Raw genomic sequence first — 20,104 nt, 5'->3', positions numbered from 1 at the left:
AAGGGTTATGGAGATAAGGCAGGAACAGGATACTGATTAGGAATGATCAGCCATGATTATATTGAATGGCGGTGCAGGCTCGAAGGGCTGAATGGCCTACTCCTGCACCTATTGTCTACTGACCCTTCCACAGTGCGGCGCTGCCTCAGCACTGACCCTTCCACAGTGCGGCGCTGCCTCAGCACTGACCCTTCCACAGTGCGGCGCTGCCTCAGCACTGACCCTTCCACAGTGCGGCGCTGCCTCAGCACTGACCCTTCCACAGTGCGGCGCTGCCTCAGCACTGACCCTTCCACAGTGCGGCGCTGCCTCAGCACTGACCCTTCCACAGTGCGGCGCTGCCTCAGCACTGACCCTTCCACAGTGCGGCGCTGCCTCAGCACTGACCCTTCCACAGTGCGGCGCTGCCTCAGCACTGACCCTTCCACAGTGCGGCGCTGCCTCAGCACTGACCCTTCCACAGTGCGGCGCTGCCTCAGCACTGACCCTTCCACAGTGCGGCGCTGCCTCAGCACTGACCCTTCCACAGTGCGGCGCTGCCTCAGCACTGACCCTTCCACAGTGCGGCGCTGCCTCAGCACTGACCCTTCCACAGTGCGGCGCTGCCTCAGCACTGACCCTTCCACAGTGCGGCGCTGCCTCAGCACTGACCCTTCCACAGTGCGGCGCTGCCTCAGCACTGACCCTTCCACAGTGCGGCGCTGCCTCAGCACTGACCCTTCCACAGTGCGGCGCTGCCTCAGCACTGACCCTTCCACAGTGCGGCGCTGCCTCAGCACTGACCCTTCCACAGTGCGGCGCTGCCTCAGCACTGACCCTTCCACAGTGCGGCGCTGCCTCAGCACTGACCCTTCCACAGTGCGGCGCTGCCTCAGCACTGACCCTTCCACAGTGCGGCGCTGCCTCAGCACTGACCCTTCCACAGTGCGGCGCTGCCTCAGCACTGACCCTTCCACAGTGCGGCGCTGCCTCAGCACTGACCCTTCCACAGTGCGGCGCTGCCTCAGCACTGACTATCCCAACAGTGCAGCACCTTGTGATCAAACCTGTTTGAAGTTCATGCTGATATCTCCTGCAGTGAGACCTGAATGTACAATCTTTAGTCTGAAGGTATGACCTATACCCCGCTGGACTGTTACAGGGATTGGGGGTTACCTAGAACTTGTAGATGGATCGCTTTTATAAAAGTGTGATCTTTGAATCCGTCCTCATCCACATGAAAGTAATAGTTGTCATTGTCTTCAGCTCTGAGGTTATCAATCTTCAAGGAGCAATTGTTCTGCTCCAAGCCCCAATTACATTTGTATGTCCAACAAAAGTGGACATCCTATAATTCGCATCTTTGCTGTAGGCGATAGTGTATTTCCAGTAGTACCGGTATTTAAACCAAGCTCCTTTCACGGCCTTGTAAGGGTGGGATGAAAACTGAAAGATGCAGGCTATAACCACACATGTCGAGTGTGTGGTGCTGGAAAAGCACAGAAGGTCATGCAATATCTGAGGAGCAGGAGAATCAACATTTCCAGTAAGAGCCCTTCGTCAGGACCACACACGGCCCACTGACGGCCCTCCGATCTACAGTTGGCATTATCCATTCTTCTGTCATTACACCTGAATGAGAGAGAGAGAGTGAGAGAGAAAAAAAAAAAGAGAGGTCTAGAGCATTACAGAACCAATTACAATTATGTTGGGAAACAGTGCATAGAGGAGCCTGACGGACCTATTACATGGATAATCGCACATTAGATTTAGATTACCTACAGTGCGGAAACAGGGCCTTCGGCCCAACAAGCCCACACTGACCCTTCGAAGAGTAACCCACCGAGACTCATGCACCTATCACTATGGGCAATTTAGCATGACCAATTCACCTGACCTGCTCATCTTTGGACAGTGGGAGGAAGCCGGAGCACCCAGAGGAAACACGCAGACACAGGGAAAATGTGCAAACTCCACACAGACATCGCCCGAGGCTGGAATCGAACCCGAGTCCCTAGCGCTGCTAGGCAGCTGTGCTAACCACTGAGCCATCTGAATCTGGAGCAGAAGTCGGCCATTTAGGCTCTTGTTTACTGATCTGTTTATGTTTAGAATTCCACATTCCCAGTCCTATCTATCCAATAACCTCTGATTTCCCCAGCCCAACAAGAATCTATCCCATCCTTTACAATATTTACTGTTCCCAACGCCTCCACTGTCTGAGGCAACGAGTCCCAAAGTCGCACACACACACTGTTTTAAAAAAAGATGACCTGTAATTTTAACACAGAGCCATAAAAGTGGATAAATCTCCAAGATCTGATCTAGTGTATTCCAGGATGCTGTGGAAAGTTAGGGAGGAATTGTCAGTGACCTACAGACCTGTGAATCTGACTTCGGTGCTGGGTAAGTTGTTGGAGGTGATTCTGAAAGATAGGATTTACACACATTTAGAGAGGCAAGGAATGATTACGGATAGTCAGTATGGTTTTGTGCGAGGAAGTTTTTTGAGGAAGTAACGAAAAAGTTGATGACAGAACAGCAGTAGACATTGTTTACTTGGACTTTAGTAAAGCCTTTGACAAAGTTCTACATGGTAGACTAATTAGTAAAGTTGGATCACATGAGATTCAAGTTGAGTTTGCCAATGGGGAAAAAAGGCTGAACAGCAGGAGACAGAGTGGTGGTCGACAGTTGTTTTTCGGGCTGGAGGCCTGTCGCTAGTGGCGCTCCACAGGGATTGGCGTTGGATCCACTTTTGTTTATAATTTATAATAATGATTTAGATGAGAAAATAAAAGGTATGGTTAGCAACTTTGTGATGACACCAATGTTGGTGGCATCGTGGACAGTGAAGAAGGTTTTCGAAGATTCTAAAGAGATCTTGATCGATTGGGTCAATGGGCTGATGTGTGACAGGTGGATTTTAATTTGGCCAGATGTGAGGTATTGCATTTTGGTAAAACGAACAAGTGAAAGTCTCATACAAATAATGGTAGGCCCTTGGGTAGAGTTGTAGAACAGAGGGACCTGCTGGTTCAGGTACATATTTCTTTGAAGTTTGTATACAAGGTGGATAAGAAGTGCTAATAGTATGCTTACCTTCATTGCTCCGACCTTTGAGTGTAGGAGTTAGAAATTCATGTTGAGGTCGTACAGTGTCAGTACATCCAGCAAGGAGATTTAAACTGTTCACAGTTCTCTAGGTATGGCCTCACTAGCATGCTATACAACTGCAGAATAATATCCCTGTTTTAAACTCCATCCCTCTGGCAACGAAGGACAATATTCCATTTGCCGCCTTAATTACCTACTGCACCTGCAAATCAACCTTTTTATGATTCATGTATAAGGACACCCAGGTCCCTCTGCACAGCAGCATGCTGCAATTTTTCACCATTTAAATAATAGTCCATTTTGTTGTTATTCCCACCAAAATGGATGACTTCACATTTGCCAATATTGTACTCCATCCGCCACACCATTGTCCACTCATTTATCCATATCCCACTGCAGCCTTTCAATGTCTCTGCTCACTTTGCTGTACTACTTACCTTAGTGTCATCTGCAAACTTTGACATATTACACTTGGTCCCCAAATCTAAATCATTTTTGTAAGTTGTAAAGAATTGTGGTCTCAACATTGATCCTGAGGCACACTACTAGCCACTGATCTCCAACAGAAAAACATTCATTTACCTAGGGAAGAATATTATAAACGTGTTACTGGAAAAGCGCGGCAGGTCAGGCAGCATCCAAGGAGCAGGAGAATCGACGTTTCGGGCATGAGCCCTTCTTCAGGAATGAGACCTCATTCCTGAAGAAGGGCTCATTCCCGAAACGCCGATTCTCCTGCTCCTTGGATGCTGCCTGACCTGCTGCGCTTTTCCAGCAACACATTTTCAGCTCTGATCTCCAACACCTGCAGTCCTCACTTTCTCCAAGAATATTATAAAGCTGAAGAAGGTTCAGAAAAGATTTACCAGGATGTTGCTCGGAATGGAAGGGAGAGACTGGATGGGCTGGGACTTTTTTCACTGGAACGGAGGAAATTGAGGTTTGTAAAATCATGAGGTGTATACAAAAGGTGAATGGCAGGTGTCTTTACCCTATGATGAGAGATTTCAAGAATAGGTGGCATAGTTTTTAAGGTGAGAGGAGAAAGATTTGAAAAAGACCTGGGGGCAACACTTTCCCACAGAGTGATTTGCATGTGGAATGAACTTCCAGAGGAAGTGGTAGTTACAGGTACAGTTACAACATTTAAAAGACATTTTGATAAGTGCATGAATAAGACATCTCTGGAGAGACATGAGCCAGTGCAGGCAGGTGGGATTGGTTTAGTTTGGGATAATATTATCTATTACTGGTTAGACCCTTTGGTCTAACCAGTAATAGATAATACTGGAAAGACCAAAGGGTCTGTTGTCATGCTGTATGATTCTAAGAGGATGCATCCTTGCCACATCCAATTTGAAAAGACCCTTCAAGATCTAATAAAGTGATGGTCTTTTCAGCCATGTAAAAAGTATTTATTCAGATTTAATTGATAAGCTGAATTAAAGCAGATGAAAGGGTGCCAGCCCCTGAAGAGGCAGTTTAAAAAGAAACCAAAATTGAAATGAACAAAATTCAAAGCAGTATTGTTTCTACTTCACCAGGTGACCACAAGCACAGACAGCCTGCAGTAAGGCTGTGGACTCTGTCTTTATGTACTTAATGAGAAGGCAAACGCAATATCAGGTTTTATTGAAAAAGGGATGGAGTATAAACATTTTGCGACAGCTGTACAGGACACTGGTTTCTGCACACCTCACTTGCATGCTTGGTCTTGTTATTTAAGGATGGACAGATATCTTCAAACCAGTCAGCTCAGGCAGGCTATGAAGCACCACTGCAGCAGTTGGGATGTGAACCCAGGCCTCCTGGATCAGAGACCGGGACTGTCAGGGTCTGTTTCTATGGTTTTTGAATCAATGACTCTCTGACTTTCTATCCTGTGTCACAAGAGTCACCTGATGCTTATGAAGGGCTACAGGTTGACGTGCACTGAGTGCAGGTTGGGCCCATAACCCATTGGGGTTTAATACAGTGATCTGACTGAGATCCTAAGTGGAGGATTAGTGAAGCAATTCCCCCATGGTGAAGCTTCTTAAAGCAGTGTATTGTTGTGTAGGCGCTATATGAACGCATTTGAGAGTACTGTCTCCAGATCACTCCCTTTTAGATACTGAGGTAATACTCTCAGCCCCAAAGCATTTTTCCATCTTCTGCCCTGCTGAAGCACCACCAACCTCTGTGGGAGTGTTTGTTGCTTGAGAGGTTTCCCAAGACAGTTCATGTGGGGAGAGGCTGGGATCATCCCAATCGGAGCAGAAAAGGATAATAGTGAGATTGAATCGAGGTATTCAAAATTACCAGAGGTTTCAATTGAGCTACTGAGGGAGACACTGTCGCCAGAGGCAATAGGGTCAGTCACCAGAGGGGGACAGATTGGAGAGAATCAGGAAAGGAACTAGAGGAGGGGGGAGGGAGAGGAGCAGAATTTCTTTTTAACACATCAAGTTATCTGATCAGAGACACTCTGTCTGAAAGGACAGAGGTGGTGGTGGAGGGTTGTTTTTCAGACTGGAGGCCTATGACCAGTGGTGTGCCAAAAGATTGGTGCTGGGTCCACTACTTTTCGCCGTTTATATAAATGATTTGGATGTGAACGTAGGAGGTATAGTAAGTAAGTTTGCATATGACACCAAATTAGAGGCTTTTACCTCACAGTAGAACAGGATCTTGATCAAATGGGCCAATGAGCTGAGGAGTGGCATATGGAGTTTAATTTAAATAAATGCGAGGTGCTACATTTTGGAAAAGCAAATCAGAGCAGGACTTACATACTTAATAGGCTGACTAGAGGGGAGGCCATATCGGATTTGGTGTTTGACGACGAACCAGATCAGGTGTCAGATCTCTTGGTGGGAGAGAATTTCGGTGAGAGTAATCACAACTCCCTGACTTTGACTGTAGGCATGGAAAGGGATAGGAGCAGAAGGTATGGAAAGTATTTAATTGGGGGAGGGGGAATTACAATTCTGTTAGGCAGAAACTGTGGAGCATAAATTGGGAACAGATATTCTCAGGGAAATGCACAACAGAAATGTGGAGGTTGTTTAGGGAGCACTTGCTGTGAGTGCTGGATAGATTTGTCCCACTGAGGCAAAGAAGGCATGGTAGGGTGAAGGAATCTTGGGTGACAAGAGATGTGGATCATCTAGTCAAGAGGAAGAAGGAAACTTACATAAGGTCGAGGAAGCAAGGATCAGGCAGGGTTCTCGAGGGTTACAAGTAGCCAGGAAGGCACTGAAAAATGGATTTTGGAGGGCTAGAGAGGGGCATGGAAAAGCCTTGGGTAGAATTAAGCAAAATCCCAAAGTATTCTACAGTTACCTAAGGCAAGAGAATGGCCAGAGTGAGGGTAGAGCCAATCAGGGATAGTGGAGGAAACTTGTGCCTGGAGTTGGAGAAGGTAGAGGAGGTCCTTAATGAGTACTTTGCTTCAGTATTCACCCGTGAGAGGGACATTGTCATTTATGAGGACAGTGTGAAATAGGCTGATATGCTTGAACAGGTTGATGTTAAGAAGGGGCATGTGCTGGAAATCTTGAAAAACATGAGGATAGGTAAGTTCCCTGGGCCGGACGGGACATGCCCAAGTTTACTAGGGGAAGTGAAGGAAGAGATTGCTGTGCCTTTGCATCCTCACTATCCACGGAGTAGTGCCAGATGATTGGAAGGTGGCAAATATTATTCATTTGTTCAAGAAAGGGAATGGGAATAACCTGGGGAATTACTGACCAGTCAGTCTTACAATGGTGGTGGGCAAATTATTGGAGAGGATTCTGAGAGACAGGATTTATGATTATTTGGAAAACCACCGTTTGATTAGAAATAGTCAGCATGGCTTTGTGAGGGGCAGGTCATGCCTCACAAGCCTTATTGAATTCTTTAACAATGTGACAAAACACATTGATGAAGTTGGAGCAGTGGATGTGGTGTGTATGCGTTTTAGCAAGACGTTTGGTAAGGTTACCATGATAGCCTCATTCAGAAAGTAAGGAGGCATGAGATACAAGGAAATTTGGCTGTCTGGATACAGAATTGGGTGGCCCAGAGAAGACAGAGGGTGGTAGTAAATGGAAAGTACCCAGCCTGGAGCTCGGTGACCAGTGGTGTTCCATAGGGACCTGTTTTGGGAACTCTGCTCTTTGTAATTTTTATAAATGACTTGAATGAGGAAGTGGAAGGGTGGGTTAGTAAGTTTGTCAATGACACGAAGGTTTTTGGAGTTGTGGATAGTGTGGAAGACACTGTTCTAGGTTGCAACAAGACGGCATGGTGGCATATTGGTTAGCACTGCTGCCTCACAGCGCCAGAGACCCGGGTTCAGTTCCCGCCTCAGGCGACTGTCTGTGTGGAGTTTGCACATTCTCCCCGTGTCTGCGTGGGTTTCCTCCGGGTGCTCCGGTTTCCTCCCACAGTCCAAAAAAATGTGCAGGTTAGGTGAATTGGCCACGCTAAATTGCCCATAGTGTTCAATGCAGGGGTGAATGTAGGGGAATGGGTTTGGGTGGGTGCGCTTCGGTGGGTCGGTGTGGACATGTTGGGCCGAAGGGCCTGTTTCCACACTGTTAAGTAATCTAATCTAATCTAAAGACATTGATAGGATGCAGAGCTGGGCTGAGAAGTGGCAGATGGAGTTCATCCTGGAAAAGTGTGAAGTCATTCACTTTGGAAAGTCAAGTTTGAATGCAGAATGCAGGGTTAAAGGCAGGATTCTTGGCAGTGTGGAGGAAGAGGGCTCTTGAGGTACATATCCACAGATGCCTCAGAGTTGCTACGCAGGTTGACAGGGTTGTTAAGAAGGTGTATGATGAGTTGGCTTTCATGAGATGAGTTTAAGAGCCACGAGGTTATGCTACAGCACTATTAAGCCCTGGTTAGACCATAATTGGAATATCGTGTTCAGTTCATTATAGAATAAATCTCCTCTGCACCCTCTCTAGCTTTAGAGAGGGTGCAGAGGAGATTTACAGTATGCTGCCTGAGCTGGAGGGAACATCTTATGAAGAAAGGTTGAGGGAGCTAGGGCATTTCTCATTGGAGCGAAGAAGGATGAGAGGTGATTTGATAGAGGTGGACAAGATGATGAAAGGTATAAATAGAGTGGATAGCCAGAGACCTCTTCTCAGGGTGGAAATTGCTATCACAAGGGGGTATAATTCTAAGGTGCTTGAAGACTTAGGGGAGATGTCAGAGGTAGGTTCTTTACACAGAGTGATTGGTGCGTGGACAGCAGTGATAATGGAGTCAGGTACATTAAGGACATTTAAGCGAATCTTGGATAGGCACATGGATGATTGTAAAATGAGGTTAGTTAGATGTTAGAATAGGATAAGAGGTCAGCACAACATGGAGGACCGAAGAGCCTTATTGCGCTGTATTATTTTATGTTCTTAATGTCAAACATAGAGGTGTGGCTATCAGAAATGATGATAGCAATCAGCTGCAATAGGGCACTGTATAGTAGAATGAGTAAATGGATGGCAGATAGGATTTAATATTGCAAAGTATTATCGAGTTATTGATACCAAACCTTATCGAGTTCTTTGAGGATGTGACTAGAAACGTTGATGAGGGTCGAGCTGTGGATGTGGTGTATATGGATTTCAGCAAGGCATTTGATAAGGTTCCCCATGGTAGGCTCATTCAGAACGTCAGAGGAACTTGTGTCTGGATACAGAATTAGCTGGCCAACAGAAGACAGCGAGTGGTAGTAGAAGGAAAATATTCTGCCTGGAAGTCAGTGGTGAATGGTGTGTTGTACAGGGCTCTGTCCATGGGCCTCTACTGTTTGTAATTTTTATTAATGACTTGGATGAGGGGATTGAAGGATGGGTCAGCAAGTTTGCAGACGACACAAAGATTGAAGGTGTCATTGACAGTATAGAGGGCTGATGTAGGCTGCAGCGGGACATTGACAGGATGCAGAGAATGAGCTGAGAGGTGGCAGATGGAGTTCAACCTGGATAAATGCGAGGTGATGCATTTTGGAAGGTCAAATTTGAAAGCTGAGTACAGGATTAAGGATAGGATTCTTGGTAGTGTGGAGGAACTGAGGGATCTTGGTGTGAAGGTACATAGATCCCTTAAAATGGCCACCCAAGTGGACAGGTTTGTTAAGAAAGCATATGGTGTTTTGGCTTTCATTAACAGGGGGATTGAGTTTAAGAGTCGTGAGATCTTGTTGCAGCTCTATAAAACTTTGATTAGACCGCACTTGGAATACTGCGTCCAGTTCTGGTCGCCCTATTATAGAAAAGATGTGGATGCTTTGGAGAGGGTTCAGAGGAGGTTTACCAGGATGCTGCCTGGACTGGAGGGCTTATCTTATGAAGAGAGTGTGACTGAGATCGGACTTTTTTCATTGGAGTAAAGGAGGAGGAGAGGGGACCTAACTGAGGTATACAAGATAATGAGAGGCATAGATAGTCTCTGGCTATCAACTCTATTTCCCAGGGCAGAAATGGCTAACATGAGGGATCACAGTTTTAAGCTGGTTGGAGGAAAGTATAGAGGAGAAAGTGAGGTCTGCAGATGCTGGAGATCAGAGCTGAAAATGTGTTGCTGGAAAAGCGCAGAGATCAGGCAGCATCCAGGGAACAAGAGAATCGACGTTTCGGGCATAAGCCCTTCTTCAGGAAAGTATAGAGGGGATGTCAGAGGCGGGTTCTTTACACAGAGTGTTGTGAGAGCATGGAATGCGTTGCCAGCAGCAGTTGTGGAAGCAAGGTCATTGGGGACATTTAAGAGACTGCTGGACATGCATATGGTCACAGACATTTGAGGGTGCATACATGAAGATCGATGGTTGGCACAACATCGTGGGCTGAAGGGCCTCTTCTGTGCTGTACTGTTCTATATTCTAAAGTGTGAGGATGTGCATTTTAGCAGAGAGATGGGGAGAGGCCATATATTTTTATTAGCGCAGCTCTGAATAGTATGCAAGGACAGGTATCTGGAGTTCATTTGCATTGATATTTGAAGATGGCAGGACATATTGAGTGAAATCAGCCTTGCCTTTAATAAATAATTTGGTCACAACACTTTTTTTAGGCAGGATGTGAAGATTCCTAAGAAGGTACAGAGGAGAGAGCAACATGGGACTCAAGAACAGGAGTGAGTCATCTAACATAAGGTTATGGCTAACTTAATTGTGGTCTGACTCCACTTGTTTGCCTCAATAATCCTTAGCTACCTTGTCGAACACACATCTTTCTAACTCCGCTTGAATAAATTGATTGATTCAACCCTCACTAAGTCAGTTGAGGAAAATTCCAAAGATCAGCTTTCCTTTTGATAAAAATTTCTCTTTTTCTCTATTTAGAAAGCGAGACCTCTTATTTTTAAACTGTGGTCTCCGCCAGAAGATGAAACATTCTCCAAGTAACAACCTTTTAAGCTTCCTCATTATCTTTGACCTTTCAATGATTTGGAAGTACTGATATTGGACTGGGATGGACAAAGTTAAAAATCACACAACATTAGGTTATAGTCCAACAGGCATATTTGGAGGCACTTACTTTCAAAGTGCTGCTCCTTCATCAGGTGGTTATACTGTATAAGATTATTAGACACAGAATTGAAAGCAGAAAGGTTACAGTGTCATGGAGCTGTAATTGTGTATTAAAAAAATTTGGATTAAGTCTTTTATCTTTTAGAATGTGATATGCTAGTTTCAGTTCTTTAATATGTAACTTCCAGAACTCCTTTTAAGTTACATTCTCAAGAAAGCTTTAGCTTTTCTAACAATAGGTGGCATCTCAGCGCAGACAATGCATTGAAGGTGTGAGGTTAAAGTGTCTCAATGTTGTCTCAAACTGGTTCTATTTCTAAAGTGGGACTTACAGAATCTTATATGAATTTATGCAGTTTTTGAGCAAAATAAAATGCAATTCTGCAAATACAAATTCACCCCATAAACCTTTATGCGTGTGCATGCAGGAGAGACAGAGTCAGTGTGGGTGAGAGTTCATGTGGACACACACTCTTGCAAGTGCACTTAAAATTCACAAACCTGACTCCCCAGTCAACTCATCGTCTGCGCCTGCTCCTACCCCACCAGACTTATCTCCTCATACCTTGACACTGTCATGTTCCCCTTGGTCCAGAAACTCCCCACATATATTCGGGACACCACTCACACCCTTCACCTCTTCCATGACTTTTGTTTTCCCAGCCCCCAGCGCCTCATCTTCACCATGGACATCCACCTTCAAACCCTCTGATTCTTCTCCTCCTGCCAATCCAACAAGTAGCACAGCACCGACACACTCATTCATTTGGCGGAACTGGTGCTCACCCTCAACAACTTGTCCTCCAAATCCTCCCACTTCCTTCAAACCAAAGGATTAGCCTTGGGCATCCAAATGGGTCTCAGGTATGCCTGCCTCTTTTTCAGATACATGGAACATCTTCTGCAGTTACACTGGCACCATCCTCCACCTTTTCCTCTGCTACATTAATGACAGTATCAACACCATCTTGTGCTCCCAAGAGGAGGGTGAGCAGTTCATCAACTTCCTAAACACCTTCCACCCTGACCTCAAGTTCACCTGGATTATATCAAACACCTCCCTCCCCTTCCTGGACCTTTCCATTTCTAGCAACCAATTCAACACGGACATTTAGTTCAAACCCACTAACTTCTGTAGCTACCTGGATTATACTTCCTGCCACGCTCTCACCTCCTCCAGTAAAACAACTATCCCTTACTCCCAATTGCTCTGCCTCTGCTGTATCTGCTCCCATGAGGAGCAAATCCAAACCAGGACATCCCAGATGGCCTCCTATTTTAAGAACCACAATTTCTCCACCCACGTGATCAACTATGCCTTCCGCACATCTCCTCCACTTTCCACACATCCGCCCTTGAACTCCATCCCTCTCACTGCAACAAGGATAGGAACCCCCAGTTGTCACCTTCCACCTGACTAACCTCTGGACACAGTGCATTAATAGTATGAAACCCCTCGCACGTCTTTGCCATATCTTTGACCCCTCTATAATTATTTGGAATTGCTCGCACACTGTGTCCATCCCATTTCAGTGAGGCGCCAGCACACTGAGTGGGGAAAGAGCGTTCACCTTGTAAGTTTTGTGCTAATGTATTTTCAGTGACTGAGCAAAGCTACTTCAGTGAAGGAACAGTCCCAGTCAGAAGTGAAGAACAAAATAAACTGCAGAAAGATGACAAACTGCATGATCAGGAAGGAACTAAAAGTCCAGAGCTGCATGAACTCAACTCCAGGAAACCTCAGGAAAAAGTCAAGAAGGACTCAGGACCGAGGTGAGAAACTTGTTCTGGAAAATATGACCAATTGTGTTATGATTGATTGAGTAACAGATTGGTTTTTTTTAAACTTGCAAACACGTGTTGAAACTTCTGTTTCCACACACTTTTAGTTGTCAGTTTCTTTTACAATATCATCGAGTATTTCTATAAAGATAGTGGCTGCTGAGCCCAATCTGTTCTGTTGATTTTGTGAAAGAACTGACCAATTCATGCTTTCCTGACAGCTTTAGTGTTTCAAGTGTCTATCCCACTCTGTCTTAGAAGTTCTTCAGATGGTATGATTTAAAGGAGTAATGAATGTGTGCAGCTCTGAGAGGAGTGTGGGCTTAAAATTTTGATTTTCTAGGTTGTTCAGCCACTGATTAGTTGTTTCTTGACCTTCTGTGGAGAAAAGTGTCTCATTTTCACTTCTCGAATTCCTTCTGCATGGTCACCACTGTCTGTTATGAGAATTGTAGAAATGGTGAAGAGGAGGTATTGATTGAGAACCTGGATATACATATGTAATAAGCAGTATGGCCAGTGTTTGCTTCAAAGAAAAGCTGGAGATCTGAAAAAAGAACAGAAGATGATGGATAAACTCCACAGGTCTGGCAGCATCCGTGGATTGGAAACTGTGTTAACATTTCCAAACACACTCTCTCTCTCCACAGATTTTGCCAGAATGATGGGTTTCTCCAACACTTTGTTTTTATTTCAGTATTTCCTTCAGTTACTTCCCTAATGATGTGCATTATAAGAATTTAATTAGCCACCTCCACAATGATTATCCTCCAGTTAGATATAGGAAGGGTTGAAGCTGTTATTTTGGACATGATTTAACTTCGTTTCTAGCCACCGATTCTATCATGCTTTGATCCTGGGAACAATCGATGGCACAATGCGGCACGGTGGCACAGTGGTTAGCACTGCTGCCTCACAGCGCCAGAGACCTGGGTCCAATTCCCGCCTCAGGCGACTGACTGTGTGGAGTTTGCACGTTCTCCCCGTGTCTGCGTGGGTCCCTCCGGGTGCTCCGGTTTCCTCCCACAGTCCAAAGATGTGCAGGGCCAGGTGAATTGGCCATGCTAAATTGCCCGTAGTGTTAGGTAAGGGGTAAATGTAGGGGTATGGGTGGGTTTCGCTTCAGCGGGTCGGTGTGGACTTGTTGGGCCGAAGGGCCTGTTTCCACACTGTAATGTAATCTAATCTAAAATCTAATCTGTAATCTAATCTAAAATCTTTGATTATGTCAGTCTGTTCACAACCTTGGTGCCACATTTGAGCCTAAGAGAAGTTTCTGACTTCATGATTGTACCTTTACTAAAACCACATTTCCACCTCCAATAACTTTTGTCTCCGTGCATCTGCTATGGAAATTATCATCCATGCTTTTGATGTCTAAACTCAATTATTCCAATGCATTCTTGGCTGGTCTTACCAATACTACCTTCCATAACCTTGACGCAATCCAAACTTCTGCATGAACCTTAAATCAATAAGTTAGCCAGACTAGTTCCTTATCACCTCTGTCCTCATTGAACTACTTTAGCTCTCAGTCAAGCAGATTCTTGATTTTAAATTCTCATCCTTATTTTCAGATCTATCCTAATGCTACCTTGCCACATCCATAAACACATTCAACCCCACAACTCTGAGATATCTACTCTGAATCTGGGCTGTAGTATTTCTGGTCTCTGAAGTTACACCTTCAGTTGCATCGACCCCTAGCTCTGGAATTCCCTGCTTACATCTCTTGATGTCTCTCAATTGCTTTCTTCCTTCAAGACTGCTCTTAAAACCTACCTCTTTGACTAAGCTTTTGGTCATTTCCCCTAATAACACCACATGTAGCTTTGTATTTTATTTGTTTTGCAGTACTTTGTGAAGTAACCATGGTTGCTTTATTACGTTAAGGTGATAAATAAATCAAAGTTGTTGTTGCCCTTTGATGAAACAGTAGTTCAGCATGTGGCATTACAAATTGTAGATATTACTGAATGTTGGCATTGTTAATAAGGAGCCTTTTGCCAGCTTCTACCAACTTGGCACCATTTGACATTCAGTTTTGTCATTAGATTAGATTAGGTTACTTAGTGTGGAAACAGGCCCTTCGGCCCAACAAGTCCACACCGAGCTGCCAAAGCACAACCCACCCAGACCCATTCCCCTACATTTACCCCTTCATCTAACACTACAGGCAATTTAGCATGGCCAATTCACCTAACCTGCACATCTTTGGACTGTGGGAGGAAACCAGAACACCCACGGTCATCTTCCATAATCTCTTGTTTGAACCTACTCATGTCCACATGTACTTGAGATCATCTACGATGGCACGCTTCTTTCTCAGTTGTGTTTCCCTGATTCTAGGGAACTATAGATAATCATTTCCTTCTGAGGGAAGTAAGGGAATTTTTGATTTTTTAATGACATGTGACTTCTGCCATATCAGCACTTGCATACTATAAAGATGAATGATTGAAAAGAGGAATCATTCTGTTTAGTACCATTAAATGTGAGATAAACCTCTTGAGATAGGCAATGTCACTTACTAGAGTGGTATTGTCTGTAAGCAGTACATTGAGTAGGACTTTCCCTGACCTTGAGGTACGACCAGAGAAATGGTATAAATGGTTACAAGTTTTTCAAAAACTGTCCGAGTGGAAGAGAATGTGGATTGGAAACAATACATTGGTTTAGTTCCTTTTTGAATAGTGTGGCAGTTGTTTAGGTGGGAGAGGTTTCATTAAAAGCTCCTGCCTTCCCCAGACATATTGAACAAACCTAAGAACACCTATCTTCAATGCCTGGGTCTATCCAGTCTAACCCTGAATGCAGCCCAGCAACACTTCACTAATGCATCATGAATTTTGGAAGCTAATGCTGCTGCAAATTCATTCCCTCCCTAGCAGGTGCAGCTCCTTTAGATACGTTGCATACTATATTACTCAAAAGCCTGCATTCCCAACGCCCTTCAACTGCTGGTTTCTTTACAGAGGATATAGTTAAACTGAAGCTCCTTCACTCTAAGCTGCTCCAAACTGGATCTTCCTTTTTAATGAAATGTGTAGTGAGTGAACTTTGAGAGAAGAACATCTACCATAACCACGTGCTCAGGGAACCTGCTAAAAGTTGTATTCATCATTTTCTTTCATAACAGGGCGGATTAAAATATAATATGGGAAATTGAGAGGATATGCACTTTGGTAGGAAAAATAGAGGAGCTGAATAGTATTTAATTGGAAAAGGCTGCAGGAAACTACACCATGGAGGGATTTAAGAGTCACTGCGTGTAAATTACAAAAATGCTCGCACACCAGTTCAGCAAGTACTCGGGAAGACAGATGAATGTTGGCCTTTGTTTCAAATGGAATGTAGCGTAAAAATTGGGAGATCTTGCTAAAGGAGAAAGTGAGGTCTGCAGATGCTGAAGAAGGGCTTATGCCCGAAACGTCGATTCTCCTGTTCCCTGGATGCTGCCTGACCTGCTGCGCTTCTCCAGCAACACATTTTCAGATCTTGCTAAAACCATACAAGTTCACGTGTACTAGTTAGAACGCAGCTTGACCACTGTGAACAACTTTGGCCCCCTACCTAAGAAATGGTGTACTGGCATTAGGGGTAGTCCAGGGTTTAATCTTAGATCTGGAGGGGCTATCTTTGAGTAGTTTGGTCTCGCACCCATTGGAGTTTAGAATTTTTAGGGGACTTGAGGAAATAGATGTAGAGAGACTGTCTTCCCAGCTGGAGAATCCAGGACCAGAGGACATAATCTGAGTAAGGGGACCTTTAGAACAGAAATGAGGAAAGATTTCTTTTCCCCAAAGATAGTGAATCTGTGGAATACTTTACTGCAGAGGGCCACTGAGGTTTTGATATTAAATATGTTTAAGACAGATTTTTAATCAATAATAGGACCACGTGTTATAGGGCAAAGACAAGGACATTGAGTTGAGGGTTATCAAATCAGCCATGATCTTACTGAATAGCAGGAAAGAATGAATGGCCAATTTCTCCTCCTGCATGTTATGGTCTTATAACAGATCTTTTCCATATTCACCTGAAGCTGGATTTTGTATGGTTGATGACATTCAAAACATGACTGCATTGCATAGTCTGACATCATTATGAAGGATCCCATGGTATTATTTGAAGAACAGATTGCTCTACTGATGTTCTGTACTTCTACATGAGCCAAGATTACTAAAACAAAATATCTGACACTTATCCAGTTGCTCTTTGTGGACACTCACCTTGAACAATTTAAGAAAAAAGAAATAAGAGCAAGAATAGCACATTTCATCACTTGAACTGCTCCCCTATTCAATATGATCATGTCTGTTCTTACTACATGAGTCCGTTTGTCCCTCTCCTCCCCATATTGCTCATTCTTTGCAAATTCAAAAATATATCTGTTTCAGCCTTAAATGTAGTCAGACTTGTGGTCATCCAAACCCTTTGGAGTAGATAGTTCTATAGTTTCAGAACCCTCTAGTTGAAGCAATTTCTCTTCATCTCAATCCTAAATGATCATCCTTTATCTTGACGCTGCATCCTTGTGTTTTAGATGCTCCAGTTAAGGGGAACAAAATGTGTCTAATCTGTCAACTGCATCACAATCGTCTATGTTTCAACAAGATAACCTCATGAGTGAAAGTTATTCGCCTTCTTTTCGTAGGAATTTATCTAGTGAATTTTTTCCATTACTCTCTATTACCTCCATTATAAATATAACCTTTCTTAGATAGGGAAGTCAAATCTGTGCACAGTGCTCCAAATGTCATGTCATTAAAGTTATGTACAATTGTAGCAAAATTTCCTTTTCTTGCACTTCAATCAACTTGCAATAAAGTCCAACAGGCTATTTGTCTTCCTGTAATAAAACAAAGAACTGTGGATGCTGGGAATCTGAAACAAAAACAGAAGATACTGGAGAAACTCAGCAAGTCTGGCAGCATCTGTAGAGAGAAATGCAGTGTTATCACTTTAAGCCCGGTGACCCTTGTCAGAATTGAATGAAGAGGCACTGGACTTGAAACGTTAACTGTTTTTCTTTCTACTGATGCTGCCAGACCCCTGTTGAGTTGATCTAGCATTTTGTTTTTATTTGTCTCTTCTCTGACTTGTTGTATTTGCAAGATAATAATTAATGTTCTGTTATATTCAAAACTTATTGAACATTGACATTTAAAAGTTTCCCATCTTTTAAAAACATATCCTGCTTTGCTGTTATTCTGAACAAAATGAGTAGTCTCACACATTGTTGTCCACTCAGTCACGGTTTTGATTTTTCCTATCAAATAAGGATGTACCTGCATTGGAGACACTACAAAAAGCATGGTTAAATTCACAAAACTATACCTTCTCAACCAAGTGAAGCATAAAGGATCACCACCACCTGCAAGTTCCTCACCAAGCCACTTACCACTCAGTCTTGGAAATATATTGCTGTGCCTTTGATGACACTGAAATTCTGGACCTTTCTCCTTAATAGGAGAAGGTATTGTAAGTTCCCACACCAAATAGACAACAACAGTTCAAGAAGGCAGTTCACCACCACCACCTCAGGAGCAGCTGGGGATGGGCAATAAAGATAGCTAAGCTAATGAAGTCCAAGTCCCATAAATGAATTCAAAGGTGTCCTACTGCAGCGTTTTACCATTCCTGCTCTGTTTAAAACTCAATGAAATTTCAACGTGCACACCAAACCATTATGGCTGTGACTGTCACTTTAGATTTCTGAATCTCCCTTTCACCTGATTCCTTCCTTCATAATAGTTAAAAACTTCGCTCTATTTGTACAATTCACCAAAACACTGATCCTATTCCAGTTTTAAATAGAAAATATCCCCATGGAACAGCTCTTTTATCACTGGTGTCAATGCCTCATGAATCAAAGCCATCTGAGCCATTTTAAATTCTCTGATCTGACTTATCCCTATGCTAATCAGAATGTGGCTCATGGAACAATCCAGAAATTATTATCTTTGTGGTTCTGTGTTTAATTGGAACCTAATTCCTTAAACTCTCTCAGTAAAGCATTATTCATAGTTCTACCTATGTCAGTGTTTCCAATGTGGACCACAGGGAGCAGTTTCTTTCCCTGCTTTCTCCAGTCACAAGGGTATGTTACTAATACTAGCATAGAGCAAGTGTCACAAACTTTGATATGCCTAGATATGATTGCAGAGAACAGTATCTGCCCATCAATCTATCGACCTCATCTATTCACTTAATGGATAGGAAGCAGTGAGAGGGTGTAAATGGGTCATTTTCAAATTGGTGGGCAATGAATAGTAGAGTGTTGGCCTCAGCTATATGGAATCCATATTAGTGACTTGGATGAAGAGTCAGTCAGTAATGTATCTAAGTTTGCTAATGATATGCAGCTGGATGGAGAGGTAAGCTGTAGAAGCATACATGGAGGTTGCAAGGAGATATGGACAGGTTCAGTGAGTGAGCAGGTGGGAACTGTGAGGTAGTTAATATTGGTCATAAAAATAAAATAGCAGAGTATAGTCACACTTGCAATTGTTAATGCTCAAAGGATGTGCTTGTACAGGGAGTATTGAATGTTATTATCTAGGTCCAGCAAGCAACTAGGGAAGATGAATGACGTGGTGTCCTTTATTGCAAGAGGATTGGAGTACCTGAAATAAAGCTGTTTTGTTAAAATTGTATGGGGCTTTGATGAGACCACATTTGGAATACTATGTGCTGTTGTGATCTCCATGATTGAAGAAGGATGTACTTCCATTGGAAGCAGTACAGCGAAGGGTCACTAGATTGGTCTTTGGGATGAGATAGTCGTTTTATGTTGATAAGTTATGTAAATTGGGCTGCTACTCTAAAGTTTAGAAGAATTAGACACAATCTCATTGAAACATACAATATTCTGACAGGGTTTAACAAATTAGATGCTGAGTCATTGTCTCTACTGGTTGTACAGTCTGAAACATTGGCACAGTGACAGGATAAGAGATGATCACTGAGGACAGAGACAAGGAGAAATTTCTCCACTCTTCCAAAAAACCCTGGATTCTCGAATAGTCCCTAGCAAGTTGTATGCATGGTACTTCTGTTCAAAGAAGGATGTAATCAAAAATGAGGAAATTGTTGACCAGTCAAAATCTAGACTACATTATTAACGAAGCGGCAGCAGAACATTTACAAAATCTTTCAGGCAGAGTCAACATAGTTTCGTGGAAAAGAAATTGTGTTTGACAAATTTAATAAGGTGCTTTAAGATGGAACAAACAAAGTGGATAAAGGAGTGCCAATAGATTTAGTGTATTTGGATTTCCAAAAAGAAAGATATAAGTAGTACATCAAAACTTAAATTAAGAGGTAAAAGCTCATACTGATAGCATTGATGTATAAGCATAGATAAGGATTGGCTAACTACCAGGAAACAAAGTTGGGATAAATATTATTTTGAGGATGTTAGACTTTAGTGGAGTGCCCAGGGACTAGAAATCTTCAATTATTTACAATTTACATTAATGACTTAGAGCGTATTCTACCCAAATTTGCTGGCGAAACAAGAATACGAGGAAGTACAGAGGATCAGGGGACCTTGGTGTTGAAGGACAGGGAGGGAAGGTGGTCAAGATGGTGTATGGGATTCTTGCATTTATTAGTCAAGACAATGAATACAAAAGTAAGGGGATGAAAATGGAGCTGTATATTAGTTAGGTCACAGCATGTGTACTGTGTGCCGTTCTGGTCGCCACTCTA

At 43.4% G+C, this 20,104-nt stretch overlaps 1 protein-coding gene across 5 annotated transcripts in view; it reads left to right on the top strand.

Annotated features, from left to right (window-relative positions):
* Positions 1-20,104, top strand: part of dnaaf1 (dynein axonemal assembly factor 1) — a 126,489-nt gene that overhangs the window by 33,882 nt on the left and 72,503 nt on the right. For all 5 annotated transcript variants that reach the window (XM_043707394.2, XM_087996120.1, XM_087996121.1 and 2 more), the window contains one exon: positions 12,208-12,379. In XM_043707394.2, coding sequence (XP_043563329.2) covers positions 12,208-12,379 — 172 coding nt within the window. The remainder of the gene's footprint in view (positions 1-12,207; positions 12,380-20,104) is intronic.

Source organism: Chiloscyllium plagiosum, unplaced genomic scaffold (genome assembly GCF_037043375.1).
Source record: "Chiloscyllium plagiosum isolate Xiang-an unplaced genomic scaffold, Cpla_swu_hap1 HiC_scaffold_17, whole genome shotgun sequence".
NCBI lineage: Eukaryota > Metazoa > Chordata > Chondrichthyes > Orectolobiformes > Hemiscylliidae > Chiloscyllium > Chiloscyllium plagiosum.
Note: the sequence above shows the minus strand (reverse complement) of the source record. Positions and strands in the feature narration are given on the sequence as shown.